The sequence below is a fragment of the Scophthalmus maximus genome, chromosome 16, assembly GCF_022379125.1.
Source record: "Scophthalmus maximus strain ysfricsl-2021 chromosome 16, ASM2237912v1, whole genome shotgun sequence".
NCBI lineage: Eukaryota > Metazoa > Chordata > Actinopteri > Pleuronectiformes > Scophthalmidae > Scophthalmus > Scophthalmus maximus.
Window position 1 is genome coordinate 8322536 of NC_061530.1, and position 16005 is coordinate 8338540.

Sequence of the window (16005 nt, forward strand, 5' to 3'; positions counted from 1 at the left end):
ACCCAAAGCACTTGTAGATGTTCGCATTCAAAAGGCAGAAGACTTTGTCCTATGAAACTCATGTCATTACTAAACAGAGAACATTAATCAATCAATGCATTAATTTGCATATATTTCACTGTTAAACAGGATATTATGTCATAACTTCAGTTTCAAATGAGACACATTTAACAAAGTGCAAGGTCTCATTAAATTGTCCTATTAATAATCGTCCTTTTAATAACAAACAAAAAAACAAAGTTTGTATAGACAATGTGTGACAGGAGGAGAAAAAAAATTCCCAACTGGTTCACCTGAGTCAACAAATTGAAACAGAAATTTACTCTGGTTAAATATATTTATTTAAAAAAATCAACCATTGTACAATTGAATTCAACTGAATAATAGCGTATGGAGGCCTTGTTAAATTCAATTTAAAACTTCTTAATTATGCAGACCAGCTTTACCAATTATTAAGCATGCGTGTGCAATTGCAACAAGTATGTTCAAAATAATAATAACACATTTGATTTGTAAGGCCCTTTACATTAGAAACAAATCTCAAAGTGCTACTGGGTAAAAGCATCAGTATAAAAAGGAAGATAAAGAGCTAACATCATTAAAGTATGAGTATTAAAAAGTAAATATGAGGATTAAAAAGAATAATTGCAAGGAAACTATTCAGGGAATGGAACACGCAAAGGGTTTGGTGGTCATATGAGAATAAACTGAGAGCAAAACTGGAATAGTATCAACAATATGTTTCCATGAGGAGGAATTAATGATCATACTACAAAGGAGTGAAGTTGCTTTTGGCTGAACACCTGATGTATGACTACATTTACTGTGTCTGGCTTTGGTGTGTAAATACAAACTACACATATCCTTCAACATTCAATATTATTAGACATAAATGTTGGATATGTCACAGTTTTCCTTAAATAACTGAATAAACTGTAAGTTTGTTGTCAAAGATGAACGGATGATTGGTCCCTTAATTCAAGTAACACACAACCCTATACTCCGTGTTCATTAAGATTGTTCCTGAGTGAAACAAGAATCTCAGAGGTTACAAACGTATTCACTCTCCAGAAACACTTTACCACATTTGGTCCAATTATATTTCCAAGATGCCAAATACAAAGAAAAGACGGCAGAATTACTTCCTTTTAACTCTAACTTAATCTGGCCCTGCCCTTGGAGTGCAGTCCTGTAATATAAATAATTAATGACGAAATCAGGAAATGACAGTATCAACATTTTGGTCATCTAACAAATAGCAAGAGGCTGGAATTTCTTCACATTATTTTGCCAACACAAAGCACTGAATAAGGAACTCACATCTTGCTCCTCGTTTACCATTCTTGTCTTGATTTTGTTTTTGCGTTTGTGTGGATGGCTCTGACCCATTAACACCCATTTAAAAAATTACAGATTGGAACACAACTTTGCAAATATCAGGGCAGTCGTGTTAAACTGCGATTAACCGCATCCCCACTGACAAAGAGAGGCTCTCAACTCAGGAGCATGTGGCATCTTAACCACTAAAAAACTCCACGCTCCTTTACAAAGAGTCAGCTTGCGTTGATAAATGCTGAAAGGCAGGGCTGATGTTTGGTAAGAGCACGCTAAGGCCAAGTAAGGTATGATATTATTAGTCAGGCTTTTCTGGAATAGTGCTGGTAAAGTTGGAGCTGGTTTTACACAAGTTCTGTACAGGAAATATCATTCTAATAAATAACTCTTGCAGTCCGTTTTAACATGTTAACATTTTTTAGATGCTTAACGCGAACCTGTCATTGTCAGCTTCTCATCCCTGATCATACTGCATCTGTATGTAGTTCAGAAACTGGTCGTCTAACTTTAGGAAGCACTTTAGTAAAGGTTGAAGATGAAGATGTTTAAAATGTGCAGAAACAGACTCTGAAGCCTAAAAGAGACAAGAACTCAAAAGACAGCTGATGAGAAGACAGTGCGACAGGTCGCATAGTTCAACATGTCAGATGTTTATCAAGGTCTGACTAGTGAGTGACTAGAATATCTTATTCAACATACACAGCCTCGTCTATCGCTGTCCAGTTATGTTGCTGCCTCCGGGATTTATGGTGATGGAATCCAGTAAGGGACGGAGAGCCTGGCCGAATGGCCTAAAGGGGAAACACAGCAGACAGTGAAGTTACACTGAAATCAAAAGGCCTGAAGAAAGTCTAAAGATATTAAAAGTATGTGAGCTAGGTGAGGGGAAGTGGGAAAACAAACTAAATACATAAAGAATAATGACACCACGTGAGATAGTATGTGGTTATTAAGTCATCTTTTCACTAGAAAAAGACTGACCAAAAAAAATGAGTGCACAACATGGTTGTCTGGTGTTTTCATGTGGATGGTTAATAGATGATTGTGTTAGCTTTGCTTCTGACAAAGGAGTCAGAGTAGAACATCTTAGGACAGCTATGATGGTATGACCTAAGTGACAGGAACCAAATGTGAAACCACTTCCATCTTACAGAACATGCAGAGATGAACGTCGAAACTGCTCAAACTTTGCAAATGTATTGTCAAATGCTTGGCGGATTGGCTTTTGGTTTTGCATTATATCATCATAGTGATATTAAATTTAAACCATACACTAGGAACTGAAGATTTCTAGTTTGCTGACAAGCATCAGCATGAGCACTGTTTATCTACAAACACAGAATGTAAAGTAGGGAAAAAATAAGAGCGTTGGCGATGCAGGAACAGCTTTTTGGAACTTTTTGAATTGCGTTGACTCACGTGGATAATATGTCAGATGGAAGGTCTGTGATGTACGATGGGATCTTTTTGTCCGTTAGGAACTGAGCCAACTCGTTGCTGAAAGTGTTGCAGTTGTGCTCGAACAAGTTGTACTTGTCACCTCTGCGCACCAGCATAACGAAGAAGAGAGGAAGAGAGCAAAAATTCAGAGAAAAGACAGAGAGGTCAGACAAGGGTGGACAAGGGCGGGGCGGGCGGGGCGGGGGAGTAGCAGGAAAAGACAAGATAGAGACACTGTGACGGAGAGATACCAGGACGAACCGAGGAATTACTTAATATGCTTTTTGTCGCTTTACAGTACTTCCATGGCCTGCATGTCCTCTGTAAAATTAAGACTTTGTTACCAGGACAGAAACTATTGCCTATACCACAACTGTGGTGTAATACAAATTTGATATACTTAACGTATATCAAATTTGTACCCGCCCGCCCCATCGCCTAGCTAATGGGACAGCCACAATCGGATTTAAATTTGTGTTCCAAGTGTCAGGTGCACCTGAGCTTTTACCTGTACGTGGACTCTGCCAGCGAAGTCAGATACTCGATAAAGATGTCTGCAGGAACCTCGGTGTGGCCCAGGTCCACGATGGAGTCAGGCTCGCCCAAAGGAGTGCCACCCTAGGACACAACACACACAGAACCACGCTTCAGTGTGAGTGTTGATCCCAGAACTTTGACCAAAAAAAATAATTTCTCAAAGTACTTTGTAGTGGGGCAAAAAGATTAGGCTGATTCTTACGAGTGAACAACTGTTGATGCCTTCTCCACCGAAGAAGTACTCCTTTCCATGGACCACAATCGCAGTGTGCCTGCAATACACCCAAATACACCGTCGTCCGATCAAACCAAGCGTATGAAATCACTCGCCCTTTAGTTAGAAGATTTGTAAAATTTGAATAAAAAGCTGCACTCACCATATCCCATCTAGCTGCCTCCCTGAGAAAATAATTGTATTTCATTATAAATAAATACACATTAATTCATAAATAAAAAATACATAATTTAGAAGCCTAATTTATGCATGAACATGATTTAGTTAGCAGAAAAAAAAATCACAGCTCAGGCCTGAGTATCATCCCCGCCCTCGCCTGGTTTCTCTCGCCGGCCCGGACGCACTAACCGCGGCTTTCAAAGAAGCCGACCAACACGCAAGCTCGTCAGAAACTCACCTAGCATGAGAGAGCTCAGCTGGCGGGCCATGCCTCTGGACACGTCGTAGATGTATAGTTTCACTGGGAAAGAGCCATGTTGGTCCATGGTCACAAAAATGGCAACTGAACTTAACTCAGCTTAAAACTTCAGCTGACTCACAGCCGCCAGGAGCTGGCCGGCTAGCTAGCTAGCTAACCGGTGACTAGCCCACCAAACTTGAATTAAAAAGTTTGTAACAGACACGGATATAAATAAAACATAGACTATTTGAACTGCAAAAATATTATACCAAATGTCAAATAAATATCGCTGTGATAGCCCCGATGATCCGGTGCTGACAGGTGATGCTGTGTCACGATGTGACTGTAAACAATAATAACACGTCTGTTTGTGCGTGGTCGCGTTGAGGGAGGAGTCTTTTTTGTCGGAGACGAGCCTCCGTACATACGCAAGCCCGCCTACCTCTCTATGATTGGCCAGTGCATTTGATCAACAGTCAAGCGTCCAATAGGCGATGAGACGTCCTTACGCTATACGTCAGCGTGCTCGTTCACTTACCCGCCAGCCATTGAAACTAGTCTGGAGTTGTAGACAACAAGGGAGAAGCACGCCGGTAAGTTTATGTGTGCAATGGTTCACAGTCAGGTTTTTTTTAAAGACGTGTTAACAACGTTGAGTTTGTGTGCACAATTAGAAAGATGCAGTTGTACACGAAGCGACCGCACAATCCAATGAACTGGCTAACAGTGGCTAATGACAAGCTAAGCTAGCTAACGATACGTTGCATGGCTAAAGTGGACACCCCGGTTAACAATGTTATAGTTAAATATTGGTGACGTTTACGATATTATTGTACTCTTGTTAAATTGAGACACAATTTATTTGGTTAAATGTCCTGCCTTTCAAATGGTGACGTAATACCGACAACGTAGCAGCTATACATAGAACCAAGTGCTAGATCCTGATCCAGCAGCTCACTGTTATGATCCAAGACGTTTCAGGTTTTTATTTAACCTTTCCTCCACTTCATTGTTAAAGTACAGTCGTGTTCGGTATTTATGGACGTCTAGACCTTTGTCTTTGCTTTTATTGCCTCGTGTTAGCAGGCTGCCCATGCAACAGAGAAAGTGACTTTCCTGTATAAATAAATAATGAAAGGTTTCTTTCAGAAGTCACATTGGAATCCCGAGCAAATGCTGTACCACCCTCTAAATGTCAAATAATAGAACATTATTCAAGCAATATTATCTTTCCTGTTGTTGTCTCTTATTAAAGTGCTGAATCCTTTGACAGAAGCCGGAACAGTCCTAATGGCAGAGTGGAACGCTTACTACCGCAACGAGGATGACGAGGAAGAGCAGGAGGAAGGGGAGCAATCTGGAGGTGAGATGAAATGCCGCACATTTTATTGCTATGCACTTTGCTTATTACCTGTCATTTAGAAAAAAAAATCTAACCTGATATCAACAGCTAAGACTCTCTGGACCCTTAAAGTTACACCAAATCAAATGAGGCTCTCTGTCTTTGTTAGGAGATTATAAAATCACAGGAAGAGACAGTTTGGTGTTCCTGGTTGATGCCTCCAAGGAAATGTTCATCAAAGGAGAAGACGGACAGCCCTCCAACTTTGACATGACCATGCAGGTAAGATGACCACATGTGTTGTGTTTGTTTGTCACTTACAGCCACCTTGTCCCTTAAGAGCTGAAACTATTTGGACAGAATTAGACCATTATCCAGATTTTAACATGTTCAGGAATCGCAAGAAATGTGACAAAATTATCTCATGAGACAGTATAGTTGGCAAAAAATACTTCTTAACTGTAGCTCATCAAAAAGTTATTTTCAGGAAAAGTAGTTTGTTTTTTTTCACTTAAATTGTATTTTAAAAAATGGAAACCCCTCGGGCATATGCTCCATATCAGTGTAATAGAATCACATCATTAGTTATTTTTATTTTCAGATATGCCCTCCATTGTTTTCTTATTTGATAAGTTTCCGTGTTCTGTCCCTGTAGGCCGTGCGCAGTGTGTACACCAGTAAGATCATTAGTAGCCACAGGGACCTGATGGCTCTGGTTTTCTACGGCACAGAGCAAAGCAAAAACCCCAGGAACTCATTCAAGCACGTCTATGTGTACCACGACCTCGATGAGCCTGGTGAGACACCACTTTTCTCAAACTACTGTAACACTTGAATGTAGCTGTTTAGCTGCAAACACAAATATGACACAAATGTATGTAGATGAAATGCACTTAACTTTTTAAATAAAGTTATCTCAAAAACATACGAGAGCTTAATATCAACATGAAACTGCTTCTTTTTTAGTACTATAAGAAAACATTTGGTTTAGCACAGGGAAAAACAGTATTGTAATCCTTTAAAATTATGTTTTAACTTGCTAAAAATGTCTTTCCTACACCCTCATTCGTTCTTTTTTCATCATTGGTCTCCTTATTTACATCATTCTTTCCATTCCCGTTTTCCACAGGTGCAAAGCGAGTGCAGGACGTGGACGCTCTGCAGGGGGAAAAGGGTGGCCAGCTCGCAGCGGAGACCATGGGCAGTGGAGAGACATCACTAGGCGACGCACTGTGGTGCTGCGCCAACCTCTACAGTGACATCAAGCTTCGCCTCTCGCACAAGAGGCTAATGATCTTCACCTGCAGGGATGAACCACACGGAGGCAACAGTACGAAGGACCGACAGGCTCGCACCAAAGCCAGTGACCTCAAAGAAACAGGTGGGGTCTGAAGCAGAGGCTGCTGGACTTTCGTGTAAACCTTTGATACTGTTTTGGATTCAAACCCCCCTTGGAAACGTAGCTGTTGGTCTAACCACATGACTCATCCCTTCTTCCTCAGGTGTTGTCATTGATTTGATGCACCTGATGAAACCGGGCGGCTTCGACGTCTCAATCTTCTTTCGCGACATTGTAAGTCCACCAGAGGATGAGAGCGAGTTGGGGTTGCAGCTGGAGCCATGTGACAAACTGGAGGATCTCAAGAAGAGGGTGCGTGCCAAGGAGCAGAAGAAGAGGGCCATGGCCAGGTAGAGATTGGTGACAAATATACTGTACATGTTCTTGCTGCCTTGCTTCCTGTTATTTAGTCAATTCTTTATTTTCTCTTTTTTTCATATTTTTTATTTACTGAGCTGCATTCTTCTTCCTCCTTACTGGTAAATATTTAACCTTTCCTTTCTCCCGTTCGTCACACCATTCCTCCCTCTCGGCCATCTTAAGGTTAAATCTGTGTCTGGGTGAGGGCTTGAATGTGGCCGTGGGACTTTATGCAACTGCTGTGACAGCCCGAAAACCGGGAGCCATCAAACTTTACAGGGAAACCAACGAGCCAGTTCGCAGCAAAACCCGCACCTTCCATACGCAGACTGGCAGCCTGCTGCTGCCCAGTGACATAAAGAAAGCCCAGGTGAGGCCCGACTAAACACAAGGCTGATTTAGTTGACGATTGCATTACTTTTCAGTGGGTTTGAGTTGTGATTGTTTTTTTGTTATCACTTTGTTTGTGTGTGTCTTCTGTAGGTGTACGGTAAAAAGCAGATAGTGATGGAGAAGGACGAAGTGGACGCCATAAAGAAGTTCGATGATCCTGGACTGCTTCTCATCGGATTCAAACCTATGGAGAAGCTTAAACTGCACCACCATGTCCGGCCCGCTGTCTTCCTCTATCCTGAGGAGGGTGAGGTTAAAGGTGCTGTATCTGATTCAATACTGTGATATTACACACTGTAGAGCATTTAAAAAAAACATGAAATTAAAGTCGTTGTAGCCACTGAAAACTATTGCCATAGGCAGGGAGGAACCACATTATCAGTAGACAACAGGATTGGCTTATGTGTGGATAAAGCTTAAAGACCTGTGCTGCCTAGTTAAATGCCTACATTAAAGCAAATTCATATGACAAAGAATCTTTTTTTTTTTTATTGCTGCTCCTATTGCATGTCCGTGTTTAGACATACATGCTACATGAGTTTTTAATACATTTATTTTTTTCCTCCTCAGGCAGTGCATGCCTGTTCTCAGCCTTGCTGACGAAGTGTAGCGAGAGGAACGTGTTCGCTCTGTGTCGTTGCATCTCCCGCCGGAACTACCCACCTCGATTTGTCGCCCTGGTGCCTCAGAAAGAGGAGATCGACGAGGGGAAAGTACAGATCACACCGCCAGGTGATGCGCTGCTGCACTAAATTGGAGTTGAACCGGGTTTGATTTGACCGAAAGAATCTAGATTAATGAAAATTTAGCTCCCTTTGCATTTACTTAATGTAGCTTCATGACAACAAGTCATCTCTTGCCTGTGTCAGGCTTCAACGTCATCTTCCTGCCATACGCTGATGACTTTCGGACGTTGGATCCTCCCCAGTTCCCGACTGCCTCACAAACACAGGTGGACAAGATGAAAGAGATCATCTCCAAACTCCGCTTCAGATACAGGTTGCTGCACCTATTCAGTTCTTCACAAAAATTTTAGTTCATAGAGGAAAGATAAAGACCAGCATGATTTCTACTCTTGCTCATTAAAGGAGCTCATGTCTTAAAGAACATTCAGACATGGAAGAGATTTTTGTTGAATTGAGTTTAAAGATGCCTTTCAAAGGTGATTTGTTAAAAAAACACAAAAAAAACTGGGGTGCTCTCTCACATTTTGTAACCTTAAAAGGTGAAGCATATGCTTATTTATAACATTATACATTTTTCATGAAGATTATGCGTGAATTGAATTACAAAAACATCATAATAAAATAGATTTCTTTCTTCTTTTCGGTTATGTTTGCTTTTTTTGTAATGTAATACAGGAGTGATGCATTTGAGAACCCCGTCATCCAACAGCACTACAGGAACCTGGAGGCCTTGGCTCTGGACATGATGGCTCCGGAAGACGTAGAGGACCTCATCAGTAAGATGCAGACAAAAGCAGAGCTCCTGGTTTCTCTTGTGGCTGCTCACAACCATTGCTTTTTTTTAATCCTTCACACACTTCCTGTCTCAGTGCCAAAGGCGGAGCAGATGGACCATCGCCTCGGACCCTTGGCCCAGGAGTTTAAAGATCTGGTCTACCCCTCCGACTACAACCCAGAGACCAAACCAGCTGCTAAACGCAAAACAGGTAAGAACTCAAGTCATCACTGAAACAAAGCCATTTGTGTTTGATGAATTTAGTTTTCTTCCTTGGTGGTACCATAAATTTGAATCGCTACAGTACCACAACAATCTGACTATTCTTTTGACTAAATGTTTTTTCCATGACTGAACTCACAGCAGATACTGGAGGTGGAGCGGAGAAGAAGCCAAAGGTGGAGGTGTCGGAAGACGAGCTCAGGGCCCATGTACAGAACGGCACCATGGGAAAGCTGACCGTGCCGGTGCTGAAGGAGGCCTGCAAGCAGGTTGGAGTCCGCACCACTGGCACCAAGAAGCAGGAACTGATAGATGCTCTGATTGCCCGTCTGGGCTCATAAAGAGTTAGATGTCTCGACTCTCTGTGCCTTCCTGCGCTGGCAAACTGGATTCAGGATCCAGGTGTGTCTGCTGTCAAATTGGATTCCAGATGTAGAAATGCCTCCAGACACTTTGCACTATCCATGTTCACTGTTATCAGCAGGTAATGGGTTTTTATTACCTGAAAAAAAAAAGCTTCCTGTTCTGCTCAATGATAATGAAACCTGTGCTTTGCCCCTTTTAAATGGCAGAAGGTTAAGTGCTAATGTCTGCACTTCATGTGTCGGCCCCACATTACATAACTAATGTTTAATGTAAAAAATGATCAAGAACTTTCAGAGTGGTTGTTGTGGGTTACAACAGTTTAAAACAGCACTGGAATACACTGTAATATAACCATGGTCATGAAAATATGATAACTGGCGATGCATGCACAATGAATAAAACCAAACCTTTTATAATCCACGCATCAGACTTTGTTTCTTTTTAATAACTGCATGGGTTTCTTTAGTAAACATCTCAAGCAGCATTTCCAGTTCTTCTTGAAGCAAGGAGAAAGGTGTGTCCTTTCAAAAGTAGAGAGCACAGCATTTTCAGCATACCTGGACCGTCTCGATGCATTGTGCTGCGTGAACAGAGGCAGTACTCCTGTTGAGGGCAGGCCTGCGCAGGCTAACGCTGCTGCACAACAGCAGGAAGAAGGAATCATACATACAACTTTGAGCGCGTGTGAGTCACATCAGGTATTGACAAACTCAGTACATGTCATTCCTGAAGAAGGTTTGCCAGACAACACACTAGGTAAGGGAACCTTAAGGAGCGTTTTACCATAAATGTTGTGTTAAAATAGCCTTTAAACCATGTTGTGCTGTATATTTAGAGCTATCAATGTTTTCTCTTTTGGTTTTTGCTCTGTCTTGAAATTTTGCTATATATGGAAATTAGACAACTGAGTGATCATAGATCCTGTCATAGGTCTGACTGCATCAACAAAAAAAAAAGATATCCAGCAACTTGATGTTTGTTGTGATTTTATCCTGAAATCACAAGAATGAAAAAAACCTGTCAACCCATCTGTTACTTTGAACTTTCAGGACTTTTATACTGAAAGTTGTGAGCCGACGTGCTGTCGCCCGTGCTCGCCTCCTTCACACTGGCTGAAAGTCTGGTAACTGCATAGAGATGGAGTGTCAGTGTGAACAGGACAACTCGGAAGATGCTGTTCCAGGTAAGGCGGAATTTTCAAGATTCAGCAAACATATCTCTGAAGACATAAAAGGCAGTTTAAAGGCATTAAAGGCAGCGTTTCATTATATCATGATCCGTGTTTTAACTTCCATTCTGTGACGGTGCATTGGAAATGAAAGGACTGCATGAGGCGTTCATTACCACATATTCATAAATTATTAACGTAAATTTTTACAGCAAAATCGTCTGGGTTAGTTTTTCAAAATGAGTGTAAGAAAGTCAGCACAATCGATGGAGCTTGTCGCCTTTCAGTTTTAATCGTTTGGTTAAATTCCAGAAAAGGTGCAACATTTTTAACATTACTGAACACTGATTTATGTACAGTAGTCTCAATAATTAATAATAATCAATCTAAAAATATAGCTGGGGAGAAATGAGTTAAAACTGTTCCCTGAGATCCAAACAATCCTGGAATGACAGAAATTGTGACGTCAGCCTTTACACGTAAACGTTACATCGAAAATATTTCCAATAGGAACATACAAAGACTTGCATTCAACAATAGGGTTTTCCTGGGATTTTGAGTAAGTCCATCTCCATCTGGGTGAAAGGTAAACCACATGATAAGTTTTGAACAGCACTGCAAAACTAATGTCATGCTCTCCCCCCTTCCCCTCTCTGTTTAGGCATGTGGCTGAACAGCAACAGCGTCCAGATGGGGGCTTTTACCGTGGTGGGGTATCTTCTCTACAGATTCTCTCAGAGTCAGTCACTCACAGCGGCAAAAATGCTCACGCGCATTCGTAAACACTGAGAAAAACCCCCTGACACATCTGATTGACCTGTCCTCTTCAGAGATAGTGAGTCCAAGAGCTAGAGAGCACAGAGGGCGTAAAACAGATAAGTCTTTAAATGTGTCACAAATGTTCTTGGTGAGGACAGACGTCCCTGCTCAGTCAAGATCTTAAGCGGGGCTCAAGTTCATTTACTAATTAAAAAAATACATCTCTGATCAAAGGATAACCTGTGGTTTATCAGGCGATATTCTATATTTTTCTTATGTTCAGCAACTTCCATTGAAAGACCAGTACCAACAGTGAAGTATGGTCCGTGTAGGTTATTCCTCTATTCCTCTGTGCCATAGGGTCAATCCAAAAACTACCAAGTATACTTGACATAGCTACACTGAGATGATGAACATAAGTAGTCTGTTAGTAATATTCAGGTTGTCTTTTTTCACTCAATGCTGGAAAAAGCTCTCACCCCAAAGCGCAGCTGAAAAACTCCAGCAGAGTGAAATTGAAGTTTGAATTATTTAGAGATTCACGCTGAGAAACGCTATATGGTGCTTAAATCAGGAGTCGGTGTCCTGTTGTCCCAGATGCATCCTTCCACATTTTTTTACACGTGGGAAAAATATTACCTGTGATGACAAATTCAAATATTCCCATCTTTATATGAATAGTGTGTATGATCACAGTGTTTAATTTATTCAAATTAAGGTTGTTTTTGGTGGTTAAATTATGATTAATTTATTTTTTATCTGTGCTGTCAGAGCAGTTTGCAGGATCTGAACTAGAATGTGTCTATATCAGCAATTTCACCCATGATTAGGTAGAGATTCATTTTATTTTTGAGGGGTTGTATCTCTATGTTTACGCTTATCAGCTGATTCACTAAATCTTTATATATTCTTTAATCACCAACTAACATGTTCATTTCTATATTTCTTGATACAGTTTGACCACGCTGGAAGGGCCAGAGGCAATTTATAAACAAATTCACATAATTAGGAATATTAATAATTTGAATAATTATCAGTGTATATCACCTTTTTGTCTATTATAACCCCCCGTTTAAAAAAATGCTTTGTCACCACCACCAGTCATAACCAGTCATGTATCATGACCCCTGCTGTGATAGTGATGGTCCTCTGCTCTCCCCGCAGCTCTCCCAGCTCTGATCAGATGGCCCATTCGTCTCTTCTGCTCTTTAACTGGTGAGTTTACTTCAGGGTCATAGGTCACTGACACAGAGAGTTGAAATGAGAACAATAATCTAACAGTATCGTCATCTGTGTGTGTATCATATGAATGAAAAGTAACGTGTGTGCTGTTGTTTCCGCCTCAGGTCTGTCAGCTCTCTGGGGCTGGGTGAGCCGGCTCGTGGGAACACTCCGTGGTACAAAACATACACCCCTCATGTTCGACCAAGGAGAATAAAAGCAAAAATGATCGCAAATGCCACCTATGAAGCTGAGGGGACAAACTGGATGCTAACTTTTTCTATTTGTGTCTTGTGTCTCAGGAATCCAGAGCCTGTGTAAATGGCTGTCGCGGATGTGGCGGTTTATCGAAGGTGAGTGCTGTGCTGCCTGTGCGTGGGTTACTCTTCACCATGATGCTGCAAATTGACTTTTTAAGGGAAGGTAAACAGACTGAAGCAGTAGTTTACAGTCTGATTTGGGTACGTTTGGGTGGTCAGCAGGACGTGACTCAAAAATCCAAGCAGGTACATGACAGCAGTTTAGCATCTAAACAGAAGGACTGAGTTGGGGAGGGGTTTACGTAATAATTGTAGGCCTATAATTTAGAAGGTTACACTTACTGACGACTAATCTGCTCAATTATTAGCATTTTCCTACAAGTTCAAATGGCTGGTTGCTGTCATCAAAGCCATCACAGGTCAGTTCACCTTCATTTTTTTTGAAAATATATCATGTTAGATGCTTGACTTGTGCTGCTGTATGTTTCAGCAACAAAAAAATTTTTTGTAATTCCACACCAGTGTTAGACTACTTCTGGCAATTGTTGATTCAAAATACATTTACTCAGTCTAACTCTGTACCAAGAGAAGGAAATTGGCCTGGCCTGAGCCAAACGTTGGCGGTCAGGCCCAGTTGGTCTGGTTTACAATCACAGCTTTATTGTTTGTCTAAAAACATTATCACCTCTGTAGGATCGTCCAAAGAAGGAGCAGTGGAGTCAGAGGCCAATCCAACCAGAACGCAGAACCTTTCCAGTGACCTCTCAAGCAAACCTGGCTTGAGGCTGATCCTCCTCGGGCCTTCTGGTGGAGGGCGGTCATCCCTGGCAGACACTTTGCTGGGTAACAGTGGGACAAAGGCACCCACAGGTCCTCTGATGGAAAGCACCAAGCGAAGGGCAGTGGTCGATGGTAGAGAGGTCACAGTGATCGACACTCCAGATCTTCTTGGGCCGTCACTGGGGAACAACAAGAGAGCAAGGGAAGCTTTACAGAGCCTTCAGCTCGTCAGTCCTGGACCGCATGCCTTCCTGCTGGTGGTTCGGGCCCCAGGCTCCAGCATTGGGATCGACCAGGATGCTGCCCAGGCGATCCGAGCCACACTGGAACTGTTTGGAGATGTGGCCGCGGGGTACATCATCCCGGTGCTCACCCATGCGGACCGCCTCGGTCGAAGGCGCACTGTCGATCAGCTGCTGGATGTGGACACGGGGGCCCTGAGAAATGTTGTGTCCCTGTGCGGCCAGAGGCCTGAGCTGGTGGACAACAGGCCAGACTGCCCCCCGGAGGCTAAGAGTGGGACGCACAGGCAGTTGGTGGAGCGCGTGATGGAGACGAAGGACCTGAGGGAGCATTTTGTCCACGAGCTGCAGAGGACGGAGGACCGCATCAAGGAGGAGCTGCTAACTGACATGGCCTCTGCACTGACTAGAAAACTGGGACACATGTAAAAAAGAGAATGAGAAAAAGCCTTCACTGCTAGGGCAGTGAAAAAATTAGGAGGCAGGATAATTTTTTCTGTCAAACCTGCAATTTTGACTTAGAGTGCAGTGGTGATTCTCTGCCTTAGGTATTTTTGCTACTGGTGGCCTTCTGGTTGGATATCATGGTCACACAAACTTAATTTACCTATTCCGATGTCAATTCTTCAATGCCTGCACATTGTTTTGTATGAGCCTGTGCCTCGAGTTTTCATACTCTGCTCCTGGTGCTTAGCCCAGCCTCTCTGCCTTCTATAATTCATAAGCGATATCAAACTTTAAAGATGATCAGGGAAAATAAAGTCAAAGTCATATCGGGACAAGAGTTCACATCCTGACTCCATTGTTCCCTGTGAATTCCTTGTGCATATCGTGCAATTTAAATTCTGCACAAGAAAATGCCAATTCCACCAGCCACAATGAAGACACAATTGAAGCATTGCAACCACACGGAATGGGTTGGCGTTACTACAAATCAGTTCAAGGTGAGATGAATGCTGTACATATCCACAGATGTTCTTCCTTGGGGAACCTGGAGCTTTTGGGAGGTCCCCATGAGGGTTCTGTGCCCTGTACTAGTTGATGTCCTGCCCAGTGAGTAAGTCATATTGGGGATGTCATAAAGGAATATGTTGGCTACATTGTGGCCTGTGCCTCTTGTTGTTTGTATGATCAAGGTGTTTTCCTGATCTGTGCTGACCCACATACAGTGTCTGTTTCATTTAAAGCTGCGTTAACTTTTTTTTTTGCCACTAAAGGGTTAATGGAAACCAACTATAAATACAACTCTGGCATATTTTGTTGGAGTTGTGTTTATTTAAATCCTTACATCACTACTCTTTTGTTTTCTTTTTCTTTTTACTGCGTCCCTGTGGCCAAGAGAATAATAGTGAAAGCTGGACTTACAGGGGACCAACATATGCGCGGATGGTGTCATTTTTCTATCACCATCACACCGTGCAATCAGTTTATCATCATAATGAAGTTAAGCTTTGAGGCAAAAAGTTGTCTATTTCTCCTTTTCCATAGAAAACACTGATCGTAGCTGCTATAAATTGTTCGGTTTGTCTGTTCTGGGTTACCGTAGAAACATGGAGGTCTCACGTGGTGGCCTACGGTGGAAGAGAACCTGCTCCCAAAAAGGGTTCTAAGGCAACTGGGGGAACAAGCAATTCTTAGTGTCAGGAGGTCACACAAATGAAAACATAATTTAAGGGTGACATATTATGCTCATATTCAGGTCCATACTCTTAATTTGGGTTACCACTTGTCTGTTGTGATCGGTCAACCGAATTTCAAAACGTGTGGGAAATGTCACGGCCCTTCAACAGAGAAGTGGAGATTCTTAGATTGCAGGCGGAGGCTACCCCCTAAAAGAGTCCAACTGTGACATCACAGTGGGAGAGAAATCTGAACCAGTTGATCAGAGCTCAATGCTGTTGGGTTGAGCCAGCTCTCTCACACACACACATAGGACAGGGTGGTGTTTTTTCACACATATATCTCTACAAACACTAAAAGTGTTGTTGTTGTTTTTTTTACATAATATGTCACCTTTAATTTCTGCAAAGCGATTCCCCCTAAATCCTACACGCTTCAAGCATTCACCACTGAACAGCAAATAATGGAGAAGCAAGCACTTGTGCATCGCCGCTGTGGTAGGCTATTTATTTTTGAATTTATTTA

General features: G+C 42.1%; 3 protein-coding genes across 8 annotated transcripts; 2 read left to right on the forward strand and 1 right to left on the reverse strand.

Moving 5' to 3' along the window:
* Window positions 1-323: 323 nt before the first annotated feature.
* On the reverse strand, window positions 324-4339 carry LOC118287521 (desumoylating isopeptidase 1). The gene is made up of 6 exons (XM_035612807.2): window positions 3945-4339; window positions 3690-3711; window positions 3515-3584; window positions 3284-3393; window positions 2755-2877; window positions 324-2126 (listed from the first exon to the last, which is right to left on the reverse strand). Exons 1-6 carry the CDS (start codon window positions 4030-4032, stop codon window positions 2045-2047), a joined length of 495 nt encoding a protein of 164 aa, XP_035468700.2. The 5' UTR covers window positions 4033-4339; the 3' UTR covers window positions 324-2044.
* Window positions 4340-4405: 66 nt separating this feature from the next.
* On the forward strand, window positions 4406-9850 carry xrcc6 (X-ray repair complementing defective repair in Chinese hamster cells 6). Of its 3 annotated transcripts, none has more exons than XM_035612802.2 (13): window positions 4406-4540; window positions 5221-5310; window positions 5459-5571; window positions 5945-6086; window positions 6419-6670; window positions 6792-6978; window positions 7172-7358; window positions 7472-7640; window positions 7952-8113; window positions 8251-8380; window positions 8743-8843; window positions 8937-9053; window positions 9206-9850. In XM_035612802.2, the coding sequence occupies exons 2-13, from the start codon at window positions 5238-5240 to the stop codon at window positions 9403-9405; spliced, it is 1833 nt and encodes a 610-aa protein (XP_035468695.2). In that variant the 5' UTR covers window positions 4406-4540; window positions 5221-5237; the 3' UTR covers window positions 9406-9850. The 3 variants fall into 3 exon arrangements, with proteins under 3 accessions (XP_035468695.2, XP_047183565.1, XP_047183566.1); XM_047327609.1 differs by having other exon boundaries at window positions 4509-4540; window positions 5224-5310; XM_047327610.1 differs by lacking the exon at window positions 4406-4540 and having other exon boundaries at window positions 5203-5310.
* A 115-nt stretch (window positions 9851-9965) lies between these two features.
* LOC118287520 (GTPase IMAP family member 6-like) lies at window positions 9966-15080 on the forward strand. Of its 4 annotated transcripts, none has more exons than XM_035612803.2 (8): window positions 9972-10186; window positions 10480-10613; window positions 11260-11337; window positions 12522-12572; window positions 12704-12754; window positions 12881-12931; window positions 13207-13257; window positions 13532-15079. In XM_035612803.2, exons 2-8 carry the CDS (start codon window positions 10568-10570, stop codon window positions 14287-14289), a joined length of 1086 nt encoding a protein of 361 aa, XP_035468696.1. In that variant the 5' UTR covers window positions 9972-10186; window positions 10480-10567; the 3' UTR covers window positions 14290-15079. The 4 variants fall into 4 exon arrangements, with proteins under 4 accessions (XP_035468699.1, XP_035468696.1, XP_035468698.1 ...); XM_035612805.2 differs by lacking the exons at window positions 9972-10186; window positions 10480-10613 and adding exons at window positions 10743-10915; window positions 11109-11157; XM_035612806.2 differs by lacking the exon at window positions 13207-13257 and having other exon boundaries at window positions 9966-10186; window positions 13532-15080.
* Window positions 15081-16005: the final 925 nt, after the last annotated feature.

Coding starts and splice junctions, on each gene's coding strand:
- LOC118287521 (XM_035612807.2), bottom strand. CDS start 4,032: ATGGACCAACATGGCTCTTTCCCAGTGAAACTATACATCTACGACGTG. Junction 3,585..3,689: donor AGGCAGCTAGATGGGATATG/GTGAGTGCAGCT, acceptor GGTGTATTGCAG/GCACACTGCGATTGTGGTCC. Junction 3,394..3,514: donor GCATCAACAGTTGTTCACTC/GTAAGAATCAGC, acceptor GTTGTGTCCTAG/GGTGGCACTCCTTTGGGCGA.
- xrcc6 (XM_035612802.2), top strand. CDS start 5,238: ATGGCAGAGTGGAACGCTTACTACCGCAACGAGGATGACGAGGAAGAG. Junction 5,311..5,458: donor GGAAGGGGAGCAATCTGGAG/GTGAGATGAAAT, acceptor TGTCTTTGTTAG/GAGATTATAAAATCACAGGA. Junction 6,979..7,171: donor AAGAAGAGGGCCATGGCCAG/GTAGAGATTGGT, acceptor GGCCATCTTAAG/GTTAAATCTGTGTCTGGGTG.
- LOC118287520 (XM_035612803.2), top strand. CDS start 10,568: ATGGAGTGTCAGTGTGAACAGGACAACTCGGAAGATGCTGTTCCAG. Junction 12,755..12,880: donor GCTCGTGGGAACACTCCGTG/GTACAAAACATA, acceptor CTTGTGTCTCAG/GAATCCAGAGCCTGTGTAAA. Junction 13,258..13,531: donor TGTCATCAAAGCCATCACAG/GTCAGTTCACCT, acceptor TCACCTCTGTAG/GATCGTCCAAAGAAGGAGCA.